Raw genomic sequence first — 13,237 nt, 5'->3', positions numbered from 1 at the left:
AGTGTATGCATGCATGTCTGATTAGAAGCTTCTGCCCGTTCTATATTACAGCTACTCTTATTGCGAAGTAAGACTGATATTTCACGTCTCCGTTGGCGTGTGGTGGATGGTGGATGGCGTTGAATTGCCCAGATTTAGCGAGTAAGACTCATGAGAGTGTAGATGAGGAATTCACAGACGAGTGAGCGCTTCATTCACGCAGCCTTCACTGCACATGCTCAGACTCTCCCTGGCAGTTTGTTCCTCCAGAGCAGCGCAGAAAGGGCCGACTTACATTTTACTTCAACTCTCTTCAATATTCTCTGAGCTTCCATGTAATGCGCGGAAAACACAGATCTAAATCAGTGTGCAACACATGGTCACCAGGTAAGCAATTAAGGCGAGTTTATGGTTTGTTTGTTTTTTAAAAAAAGAAGGAAAAACAGGCTGTAGTACAAAGAGGGTACAAGAGCGACAACAATTCCATAGGAATTTATGATTTTAACACTTCTGTCCACCCCCCCTTTTATCTTTCTGCGCAGACTTCACCTCCCAGCCCCACAAACAGGGTGAGGGGATGCAGGAATGCCCGTCTCAGTGAGATTCATGATTTCAGCATATTAAAAGAAATCCCAGTATTCACAGGTTAGAGGAAACCTGCAGCTCCTGAAGCTGATGGAGACAGATGATAGCTTTACTTCTTAGACGCTTGTGTGGACTCAAGGAACTCCTTCGCTGCAGAGGACAGATTCGACACCAGCTGTCGGACCACCACCTCTTGCTCCCTGGCCCAGGATAGGCCGTCATCCACGGCTGCATTGACAGGCACACACATGGCTTCCTTCTGCAGGTCGGTCAGTCGGCATGCGGCGGCGACCCCAGCCAATCCCAGGAGCAGCAGGAGGAGGAGCTTGAACATCAGGCCAATGAGGGAACGTCGAGTTTTAGGCGCAGATTCGACAGCCTTTTTATCCGCTAGGAGAAAAGAGAGAGAAGGTGAAATCAGAATGACTCCAAAAACAACAAGACAAACTGTGAGGAGGACTTCTAAAAGGTTTAGGAGAAAAAATCGAGACATTTGTATAACTACTACATGAAGAGTATTTCTGACTGTAAACAATCTGGCATGGAGCCAGAAATCCCGAGCAACATCACCTTCCAGAGAGGGGCGTGGTCAGACACAGCTCATTTGCATTTAAAGCTACAGACAGAGAAACAGCCTCTTCTGAGCAGGGATGAGTGAGGTCAACAACTTCCCACCTGCTGTTTGCCCGTTCTTTTTCTTCTTCTCCTCATTCTTCTTCTTCTGTTGTTCCCGCGCAGCCGTGGCCGCCATCTGAGCGTTGTATTCTTTCCTCCTCTTCTCCTTCTCCTCCGCCTTCTCCCGTTTACGAGCCTCCTTCTCTCTGGCCTCCCGCTCCCTCTGCTTCACCTCCTTCTTCCTCTCCAGCTCTAAACCAGGAGTCAGGATCGTTGGGTTTAGACGCAGTCAGACAAGATAACGGTAACATTCGTTTATAACAGGTCATTAATGTTGGTTGGTTGGTTGACACTGTAACTGCGGTTTCTTCCTTGCTGCAAAAAATAACATTCACTTCTTCTAATCCTCGCCACATATAGTTATACGACTTTAAAGGGGCAGAGTAATGCTCAATCAAAAAGCTTCCTATAAAAATTCTGTTTATAAACTCCATTAAAGAGTCTTTTTGAACGATTTGAAGCTCTTTAGGAAGTACTACCTTTTTCTCTTAAAAGGCGTTTTTCTCGTGCGCGGTCAACCTCTTCCTGGAGACCTCTCATGTGCTGCAGAACCTGAAAAGAAACAAATCCTTCAGTGACAGATCCTGTAGACCTCGTCTCTCATGTAACTCTTTTGGTTTTGCTCTTCGTTCTCTCACCTTTGAGGAACATTGCTTGCATTGTTTCTCATCCAGACAGTCTCCGGCTGCTTTGGCCAAGTCGGGATCCAGCGGGTTGTCCTTCAGATCCAACCATTTCAGACTCTGAGAACAAACACAATGTTTCTCAATGCAGTGTGATAATAAAACAGCTTTAATATGTGCAATAAGTTTCTCCAATAACAACACATTTGTTGGATAAAAACAAAGATAACTTCCTCTCGCCAAATGTTAACTGAAGCGTAATTACCCTAAAAGAGTTTCATAAAGAAACTGTTTAAACAACACGCATTCTGTAATGATGTAATATAAACTGAGCAGATGGAGCTCGAGTCTAGTACCCACCCTGAGCTGAGAGAAGCTGACAGGCAGGACACTCAGCTTGTTGTTGTACAGATCCAGATGCTGAAGGTTGGTCAGGTTCCCGAGGTCATCTGGCAAACAGGTCAGTTGGTTTTTACTCAGATCCACCTTCACCAGGTGGGTCAGGTTGCAGAACTCAGGCTATGTTAAAGAAACAGAGCAAGTGAAACACATGCAGTACCAAGGGAAATACCTTCTTTAACTTAAATATTTAGGGAATTAAAGTTATTAGTTATCAACGTAAAGCCTACAGGGTCCAATGATAAAGAAATAAAATCATCAGAAAAACAACAACAGTGTCAATCTTGTTTCTTTTATGGACACTTTAAATTACTCAAAGAGTTAAAGGGAAACATTCTTAGTCCAGTATGATTGTTTTTGTACTCACAGGGAGGGAGGTAATGTTGTTGCATGACAGATCCAAAACTGTTGTTTTGGTGAAAAAAGCCTTCAGGGACAGAAAATAACATGAAGCTTTCATCAGTAGCTCTATTAAAACATTGAATTTACCTAGACATTTGCAATCCTAACATTTCACTGTGATACTTTAAGTGTCGGTGAATTAGTACAAAGTCTTAAAGGTGACCACATTTTGAAAGTGAACTGAGATGTAATAATGAAGTGACTCACCAGCTCTCTGACTGGCACCTCAGTGAGGTTACACAGGCTCAGGTCCATCTCATTCCCACTGACTTTATCCTTTAGGTTCAACACTTTGCTGTTTTTACTCATCCTGGGAAAATAAACACTTAAAGGATTTAATACAAGTTTGAACAGTTACACAGAATACACTTTAGTCACGCACAGACGTAAAAAAAACACCTCTGTCAACGTTGTTCATCCTCCCCTCACCTGTTATTTAGGCTGGGACACAAATGTGACGAGCAGAGGAAAGAAAATTAGTAGTCCGACTTCTAAATATGAAGAAAGTTAGTGGAAAAAAGGTCAGACACGTTAGTAAATGAGTTATTTTGGAAGCTCTGACTGTTCAATGAAAATCCACGTCACTGATTGAGCGACATCGACGCGACGTTGAAGCAAACAGCGCCACCTGCAGCGTCGGAGGAATCTTCCCACTGAACACATTTGGTAGGGGTGGGATCTTCAAGATCATAGATCCATTATGTCTATGATGCTGATCCTTTTTTCCTGCATTAGCAAACTCCAAACCACATTCTTTATTTTCATTTCACTTTTATTTACCCATGAGAGAGAAACTCTGTGAGACGTGTGTGTGTGTGTGTGTAAGTGTATATCCCAAACAACTTAAGTTTTACAGAGCTAATGAATGTAGCTTTTATTAGTAGGGGATACAATGATCACCTTACTACTGATGTTGATTTTATTGGGACCTGAAATTGTTGGTTCTTTCCCTACTCGCAGACACAAGGCAATGACAGAGGAGAAAGTGTTTGTTTTATTTTTCAGTTACAAGTGTAATACATGTTCACAGAACTACTTCAGAAGGTTCAGATACAGATTGGTTATCATGAATACATAACATGCAGATAAAGATGAGAGAGAACACCATTGTAGGAGAGAACATTACATTAATGAACACATGATCAAGCCCATTCAAACAGAATAGAATAGATTTCTTACAGTAAGTAACCCCCAACACACAACCTCACAGTTATCTTCTTCAATGTTACACTTCAAGTTTAGAGTAGGATCCTTCATCCTCGACTGCATTCATTTCTTCTACTTTTTTTCCTGTGTTAGTACTCTGCCTCAAGGGATAGTATCATGAGTTTGGTATTATAGCTTTAGTAATATAACACAAAGATAATACATCATTTATGATAAATATTTACTTGAATACTTAGTAGATGCTTAATTTTTAGATATTTTCATATGTAGTTTTTTTTTACATGCATTCATATATTTTATATCAGGGATGCACCGATGGAACAGATTTTCGGTACCTTAGCAAATCAGTTGTGTTGTATCAATTTAAAGCTGTAATCTAGTGCCCTTATTATGCTGATTCAGAGAAGAGGGTTTTAATTTGGCAGAGGAAGTCACTTGTTGGACAAACTCTGATCTTTCTTCATGGTCAAACACGATGGAAAATGTCACAATTAAAGGAGTCTTATACCAAACGATGCACCGAAAAAACTTTGGTTTTAAACGTGGTTTTCACAATCGATGCATCCCTTTATTGTATATTGGGTGGGGTATTCATAATATCCAAAGATATACAGTATATTCACCTTAATTCAAGAACGTGCTTTTTTACTAACATGCACACTTAAATGTTTTTAAATAGTTTTGCTCGTGCACGCTAAGCTTGGCCCTAGTCTTGGCATCCCTTTTATTTTTATTTCTTATTTCTTTTAGCCCGCCTGTCTTGTAAACTAGGCACGCTTCATAATTACGTAAAGCCATGCATGTGTTGTATGCGGATGTTATGTGTAGGTAACAAGAGGTAACCATGCTCAGGCCCGGAGAAGAGTGAGTGCAGGCCAGCAGAGACATAGGATGGGATGTGGGGGAGCTGCTTAGGGGGCAGAGCACATGCTGCTGTAAAGAAACTGAGAAAGCTCTCCATTTACCACACATGACAAAACATGCATGTGGCGCAGAAATCTCTTGATTTTCATTATCTTGTTTTTATAATCATAGGAAGCCTTAATGGTAACTAAAGCTCAAATAAACGCCCAGCACTATTCACCAGAAAGATTAATATGTTGATTTGACCTCCATTTCTTGTGCCATCCAGCTCTGAAACATAAATATTAAAAACAGACTGGCAGTAATGATGTAAAAAATGAAAAAAACTCTGTTGACTGTTTGGGCCATTCTAGTCCAGCGGCCTGGCTTTCCTTCTTCCTTCCTGCTGCTCAGGGCCAGCAACAACTCTTGCAACATCTCCCTTTCAGAGGCATTGGACTCCTCAGTCAACTGGCTGCTGCTCGTCTGAAAACACATGAACAGTGTAAGGTTATGTGGCTATGCTACTACCTGGCCTTGTGTGTTTTGCCTGGTAGCTTTTCCTTCCTCTGGTGGTCTGTTATGGGTTGCTTGCAGGATTCTTTTAGACCCTGCCCACCTACTGTAAGAAACTGAAGATCAATTCCCCTCCACACTACAAGGAGACGCCTTGCAGTTTATAGTTGTAAAGGTCAGACCCTCCTCACCTATAAATAGGGGTCAGAAGAAGCTCTTCTCCCTTTTGTTCACAAACATTTCTATAATGGGCTGCTGTTTGCCATGTGTCTTTTGACCACGACCAATGTGAGTAAAAGATTTCTTTCTACTTTGGATTGTTTAAAGGATTGACATTTATTATTTGACTGATTATTATTAGATAACTGAAGTACTTAATTTGAAGATTGTGCATATGATTTGTTTGAATAAATACTGTAATGCATTCATTTATTTTTCCTTTAGAACCATGGCAATCAGCAGTACAACTGAAGAGTAATATATGTTAAAATAAAAGGATTTAATTGAACAAAAACTCTGTTTCCTGGTGGTGTGTGGCTCCAGTCGAACAATAACCTACACCTACCATGATGCTTTAATCTGTGTGATGCTAGTGTTTCCCAAACACAGACGATATCTGGACGGGCCACCCACGTAAATGTATTGCCGCTGAAGTATATTTAAAAGCTGTTTTATTTAATTTTTCATGTATTCTTACAAAAAGCGTTGTGGGCAAGATGGAGAGACTGTAGGAGTGCAGAACGACCTCACGGCTGCTGTTGTACTGAACTCTGAATGAGTGTTGAGTAGAACTTTGAAAATGTGAGGCCTACTCCTGGTGGTTGTGTCTGTGTGGATAAATAGAGCAGATTAAAGTTGTTTGTTGTCAAACCTAAATTATTTTGGAGGGTAAACTACATTTAATATGAATACAAGCCTAATAATAAATATTACTGCAACGGCCAGGTATCTCGTCACTCTGTGGAAAATAGAGCTGGAACAATGCGTCAACGACAGAAATTCATCGACATGAATATTTTGCATTGATGCATCGTCCCACACTTCAGACCAGTGGTGGCAACAATCCGGGAGCTCTGTGTCAGGATGGCAGCAAAACATATTGTGTGAATAATTGCATTCATCAAGTCAAGTGAAATAATCAATAACTGAAAATTTAATGATCAGATTAATCGAAAAATTAGTAGATGAATCAAAAAAATAAATCACTAGATTAATCGATTAAAAAATTATCGCTTGGAACAGCTCGAATGAAAAACACTAAATGATTAAACAAAATCTCTTGTTCTTCTGAGAATTCTACATCAACATTTTAAACATCAGTGGATTTAGTCAATCATTCATACAGATACTTTAGTGTTTAATTTAAACAGGTGAAATGTTTTTCTCACCTCTTTAGCCCCTACAAGGATTTCAGAAGGCTTTTCCCCAGAAGATGCTGCACAGACAGACACCAAGTTTGTGCATGTCTTCATGTCTGAAAAGATTCAAACAGAGTTTATTTGATAAGTAACACATCACTCATTAAACCTTTAACTGTTGAACACAATAAAAACATCTGTATTAAAATCTAAGTTTTTTACTCTCGTACATCTCAGTAAATCTCACCTTTAAAAAACGTTTGGAATTTATTCTTCCCTCGTTTGTCCTTAGAGTCCTCATCCAAGCTTTGATCTTTATCTGTCCAATCATTCTGGGAGTCTTTCTCAATGAGGTACATCACCAGAATGGTCTCCAGGAGACTCAGCATCATCAAACCAAATGTTACAATGCAGTATATTGCTGAAGAGAAAAGGCCGGAAAATAAATGCACTGTTCATTAGGTTTACTTTAAAAAGGAAAAGACTCTTTTTTTTTTTTTTTTTACCTATAAGTGGAATCCTGTTTGAAGAAGACGGCAGAATTTCGTTCAGAATTAGCTGCATCACTGTGACAGCAAGCAGCACAGTGACTTTGAAGCTGAGCTTCTCGCCCCCGCGCTCTGAGATCATGAAGGAGGCCAAGTCCAGACACAAGAACAGAAGAACAGGCAGGATGAAATTGACAATGTAAAGGACGGAACGCCTCTTCATGGTGATCTGTAAAAGGACATTTAGATTCAGGTTGCATCAACAGTATTTGACAATATTTGTGGTATTTGCGGTGAAATCAATGAGTAATCATGTCTAACAATCATGGTCGGAATAACAGTCCAAATAATCCTGATAGTGGCCACTGGTACTAGAGATTTGTAATGCAACAACTTCAGTAGCGACATTTGGTAAGTATTGTTTTAATTACACAAGATTATTGTATTCAAATGAAAAAGAAGTATCGGTTGTGAACCATATTCATTGATAGGAGCTGAATTCTTTCGGGAAAATAAAGACGGTGAAAGAAGCTAGAGCTACATGTACACACATACAGTTACATGAAAATAAGGCCTCATGCAAGATTATAACAAAAAGTCAAATCTGCTAATATCATTGCAAAGATGTACGGTAGATTTGCTTTAAAATGTGATAAGAGAAAATCTAAAAACTAAAAATATAGAAACTTAAGTAGCCTAAATAATCCTTTCTACTTGAACACTACTAAAAAGGTAAAGCTTTATTTTTGGTACCGTTTTTTTAAGAAAAGCACAGGAAACTGCAAGTTAAATAGATATAAACTGTCTTTCATAACTACCTCCATTAAATTATTAAACAGTGCAAGATAGTGTGTGTGTGTGTGTGTGTGTGTGTGTGTGTGCGTGTTTGTGTGCATGTGCGTGGGTGTGTGTGTGTGTGTGTGTGTGAATGAGAGACTTATATAGGGACTGTGCAATACAATGGTATAGGGAAGTGCAATATAATAACAGGAGTGCAATAAAGTTAATGATGTTATATGGGTAAATGTGCAATAGAAAGAGTGTTTGCAAAAGTGCAAATGAAGAGTGTGTGTGTTCCTTGCTGTTAAGAAGTTTATGTTACATGTCTACAGATGTTTGTGTTATGTTATGTTCTCTGTGTGAGCTATATGTGACTTTCTCTTGTGTCTAAAACAAATTTCTCCTAAGGGGGACAATAAAGTATCTAACTAACCAACTAACTTGAGACAGAAACCCTTTTCGCACAGACGAAAATCTCCTGATAAACTCAGTGACATCACGTCTTAACCCCCCCCCCCCCCCGCTCTCCCATCTGACTGGGATAGTCTCCAGCTGTAAGGAGCAAATGTGTATAGCCAGGTTAGGAGAGTCTCCAGAGCACTCCTCCTGTAATTATCTAGATATTATACGGAGAGCGTATGTGAAAACATCTATATTGAGCTGAAAAGGAAAGGTTCAGCACCAAGTCCTGTTATCTGTAAATGAAATACTCACAGTGTAAACCATCATGCTTTGTTGGATCTCAAAATTACTGTCAGTTTTCTTGGTTGCGGTGATGTTGATGAACTCCCAATCCGACTGTGTTCTCATAATTTTTTGGGAAGATTCTTCTGTCCACTTAGAGTTTAAGTACTCTTTAAATCGAATTAGCTGATCTGAGTTGGGGTAGAAGAAAAGGACAGTTACGAGGTTTGCTTTAACATTTGACCTATATTGGATGTTTGACTAACAAGAAAAAAATGAAAATGATGAAAATCATTTCTTACAAATGGATATGATTTGTTTAACTTTTAAGGAAAACAACTTTTCCTTTTTTACAATTTCCTGGTGTATGGTATAAAGTGTCAGTGCAAAGAAGGCAGAGTTATAGTGCCATGTAGGTCTGCTGGACAAATAGGAAGACATTTCTGTATATATATAAATATAAATATATTTATATATTTATGTACTTAAACTTTTTGTCAATTGCTCCTTTTTCTTTTCCCTGTTCACTCTCACCCCGTCTGCATCATGCAGGTAAAGCTGTCTGCATGATGCAACAACCAGCAGCTTCACATTATTAACATGACATCTTGGTGCATTCTGTTTCCTGTAAACTTAAACAAACTCTGTAAATGTTTCCCATTAAGTAGGTTACACGTGTTCAGACAGTCCTTTTCATTACACTCAAGATATTTGTACACAAAACTAAAACACCACCATTCATAAGCACGTAATGAACTGTGGATGCTGTTCTGTTCAATATTATTGAGAATTGTTGAACGCTCAGAAAGCATCAAACTTACAGCTCGTAAAACCTGTCAACATATGTTTCTCTTTTACTTTTACATGTTTTTTTCTTTTTTTTTTGCCTCAACCTCAAACATTTGTCTCTTTGCTTTCTACACATACTGTTTAACTCAATCAAAAAAAAAACTTTTACAAACACAAACATCATTATACAAACTAGAAATAAAACTTGCTACTCTATTACCGTCGTGCATGATAGACTTGAAGGTGAGGGTGCAGCTTTGAATGTCAAAGGGGAATTTATAGACATCCATCTTGCAGGTGGTGATCAGCACCATGTCATTCCTAAGAAAGACCCACCCAGAACTATTAACTTGGAGATAAGGACTCTGAGTGGCCTTGTCCTTTTCTGTCCTGAATTAGAACACACACACACACACACACACACACACACACACACACACACACACACACACACACACACACACATTCAGGCTTTCAACTTCATTTTACATTATGTATTACAGTCTATACTGCCAGTGTTGTAGTTAAGTCACCAAAGATAAACTTTCTGGCTTACAGTAGTTAGGTTGGTCATTTATTTAATGCAGTGGCTTTCAAATAACAATATGATAGTTTTATTTTTTTAAGGTATGAGTAAATTAATATAAATAAATAAAGGTGTCTGTATGTCTCATGTTTAAGGGTAAAAACAGAGCTGGGCACACTGAAGTCAATCCTTTAAAAGTCAATAATGAGAGGTTTTTTTTATTATTGATTCTGACATGGATATTATTTCAAACCATTATTATCAAAACATTTAACTTCAGGTAAATTTGGTTTGACATAGAAGCCCAGAAATAATCATGATCAAAGTGACAGTCCCTCCCTCGGTTGTAAGCAATGCATATTCTGCTCAATTTCCAGTTATATTTCCCACCTCCAGCTTGTTGACAGGGCAGGAGGCGCCTTTACATTCTCATAATGGAGATGACATTAAACTGTGGGACATCGACTTGTATGCTTGAAATATCCAGGCACTTTTCTTGTGTTGACTTTATTTGAAGCACTTTTCTGTATTTAATTGTTTCATATTGCAGTTTTTATTGTCGTGTGTCGAGTTCTTAAAGGCAACCTGACATTTCTTACCAGTAACATAAACAGTGACTTTTTTTGCAGTTACTCTTCATATTGTATCCTGATATATTTGTGAGTGTGAAAGTATGCATATATATATGTTGACTTACTGCTCTTCAATAGTTACATCTGGCAGCCAAAAGAGTTTAGTAGAAAGAATCATTCGGTTTATAGAACAGAACTTCCTTCGATCCCATTCAATGAAATCATCCATCCAAATCTTAAGAGAGAAAGAAAAAAAAGAAATTATTAAAATTGAATCCCCCAAATAGGTAAAAGTGGAAATTCATTCAATCAAACTTTTATTCAACTCACCGTATCAAGCCAGACGTAGGAAACAAAAGTCTGTTCCTTTTCTTTCTGTAAAAGAATAAACACGTATGAACATTTTTCATAGTTTGTGTTTGAGTCATCAATGTTGGAAAAGTAGAACAAGAATTTATTTGAAGAAGTTCATAAGGGTTAAATACAGATAAGTACAGATTACATTCATGTTTATTCAAGTTGCAGTGTGCAGCAAAAGAAAGTAAATGTTTGTTTTTTTTCCGATTGTTTAAAAAGCGTTTCTGTTACATAGAATTTGGCAACCAATTACAGAAGATCAATATTTGTAAGAGAGGAAGAATCAGCAATCAAAACAACCCTTAGCCAAATCATTCAGATCTTCAGATATCTATCTATCTATCTATCTATCTATCTATCTATCTATCTATCTATCTATCTATCTATCTATCTATCTATCTATCTATCTATCTATCTATCTATCTATCTATCTATCTATCTATCTATCTATCTATCTATCTATCTATCTATCTATCTATCTATCTATCTATCTATCTATCTATCTATCTGTCTGTCTGTCTGTCTGTCTGTCAATAACTTAAACTGACGTATGAACCACCTGCTAACTCTGATGTCTTAACACATCAGGAATGCCAAATAGTGCTGATTTTAGGATTGGGAATTTTTGGGTGTCTCATGACTTGAACTCCATGTTTTCCTCCATCGACCGTGACAGGTAGTTTTGTCCCTAAATGGCTCTGTGGTGGCCTAACTTTTTCAAAGCACAATGGTATTTAACGAATTCAAGGATCCAATAAAAAAACCAATGCAAATTTAAATGATCAACTACTTACCACATCTAGAATGGCATAGAGGGCGATATCCAGTGTTATTGTTGTGGGTGCTGATGCATTCTTAGCAGGCCGAGTCAAGGTGTTTTGATCTTTTTTTGACAACTGCAGGTACTCAATTATATCCCGATAGGTTTTGTTACATGTAGGATCTAAAAGGACAACATCAAAAATGTGTTTGTAAGACAATGTTAAAGGTTTACTTAAGTATAATTTCCACTTACATTCACAGATTTTATAATTTAAGATATTCTAACAAATATTCAGAGATATAATTGCTGTGCACTGTTGGACTGTGCATACCTTGAACAGAGTTGTGATTGTTGTTCAGTGTAATGTTAGTTGGCTCTGTGTTATTGAAGATCATTCCACCTAACAAAAAAAGAGAACACAGGTCTGATCTTTGAATTCAATTTATTCCAAACATTCAGTTATCAGCGTTCAACTTAAGTCGACCAAATATTCTCAGAAATGTATATATCTTCGACTTAGTTTTAGTGGGTTTGTGATAGTACAAATTTCTGTGAATACGTTCAGTTTGGTTACACTTTGTAGAGGTGACTTTGCTGTGAGCAGACTACGATCTATTTGGAGAAGCTATGACCATATTTGAAGAAAAGAATGTCATTAGAGGTATTCTAAAAGTATAAATGTATGGCCTCAGTTGACAGTGGAATGAGGAATTGTTCTTCAAATTTGGGGTTTGACATTGTAAGGGTAAAGGTGATGTGATTCTCCAGACCATGTATAGAAATATCCAAAGTGGGAAGGAATTTATGACACCTGTTGTGCTGTATATAATGGCTCCACACTGAACATTAAATTGTCTATCTTTCAGCCTGCACAGAGTCTCAGTGTTGTCTGTTAGATTAGAACCACGGCCGTGATATGCTGCGTTAATATTATCCAGTCTGTTGATAGATTCAGTTTTAGGGACATTTATATTATTAAACCCATCAGTTTGCAATTAATGCTATGCTAACAAATATTCAGAAATATCATTGTTTTACACTGTTGGATTGTACATACCTTCATCAGAGCTGTGATTGTTGTTCTGTGTAATGTTAGTTTGATCAGTGCAATTGAAGATACTTCCACCTAACACAAAAAAAGAACACAGGTCTGATCTTTGTATTCTGTTATTCCAAACATTCACTAAGTAGTCCTTCAAACATTATTTACACTTGGTGAGGGTGGATGTAATATTCACATGTGTTGAGGTTGGCTCAGCTAGTAATAGCTTTAACACTGCAGGTCCATGCACCCATATACTTATTTTGATCTTCTTCTCCCTAAGCCCAACTTTGTCTCCTGCTATACCTTTGTCTTTCCCATGTGCTTTTCAGCATCCTAACCTCAAATAATTAAGACCACAGGAATACTATTACAAAGCTCTTATGATGTTTTTTAATCATTATGTTATTGTGCATACCTTCCTCATAGCTCTGATTAGCTTTTGGTTGGTCAATTTCTTGTTGCTCCGTGTGATTAGAGGTAAATCCACCTGGAAAAAATGAGTTCAATATTTGAAATGTTTCGAGACCCACCTGCTATCCTACAGAAAAGTTGAATACAAGACTGCACTGTCTGCAACGCACTTTCAATTTACTTGTCATTTAGTTTATAACTTATTGATCTCTGTTTCAAAAAGCTCAAATGTATTATTTTGCCCAAAACATAAAGAAGTTCGGTTTTCATAGACA

At 37.9% G+C, this 13,237-nt stretch overlaps 2 protein-coding genes across 2 annotated transcripts; both read right to left on the bottom strand.

Annotated features, from left to right (window-relative positions):
* Positions 1–367: 367 nt before the first annotated feature.
* On the bottom strand, positions 368–3,333 carry lrrc59 (leucine rich repeat containing 59). The gene is made up of 8 exons (XM_079333968.1): positions 3,093–3,333; positions 2,871–2,973; positions 2,629–2,688; positions 2,223–2,381; positions 1,878–1,982; positions 1,719–1,791; positions 1,240–1,431; positions 368–954 (listed from the first exon to the last, which is right to left on the bottom strand). The coding sequence occupies exons 2-8, from the start codon at positions 2,970–2,972 to the stop codon at positions 674–676; spliced, it is 972 nt and encodes a 323-aa protein (XP_079190094.1). The 5' UTR covers position 2,973; positions 3,093–3,333; the 3' UTR covers positions 368–673.
* A 7,374-nt stretch (positions 3,334–10,707) lies between these two features.
* LOC306842257 (neuronal acetylcholine receptor subunit alpha-7-like) lies at positions 10,708–12,640 on the bottom strand (the record flags this gene model as incomplete). The annotated part of the gene is made up of 4 exons (XM_079372384.1): positions 12,564–12,640; positions 11,838–11,906; positions 11,538–11,686; positions 10,708–10,761 (listed from the first exon to the last, which is right to left on the bottom strand). Exons 2-4 carry the CDS (start codon positions 11,899–11,901, stop codon positions 10,708–10,710), a joined length of 267 nt encoding a protein of 88 aa, XP_079228510.1. The 5' UTR covers positions 11,902–11,906; positions 12,564–12,640.
* Between the last annotated feature and the right edge of the window lie 597 nt (positions 12,641–13,237).

Source organism: Symphodus melops (genome assembly GCF_947650265.1).
Source record: "Symphodus melops genome assembly, chromosome: 21".
NCBI classification, from domain to species: Eukaryota; Metazoa; Chordata; class Actinopteri; order Labriformes; family Labridae; genus Symphodus; species Symphodus melops.
Note: the sequence above shows the minus strand (reverse complement) of the source record. Positions and strands in the feature narration are given on the sequence as shown.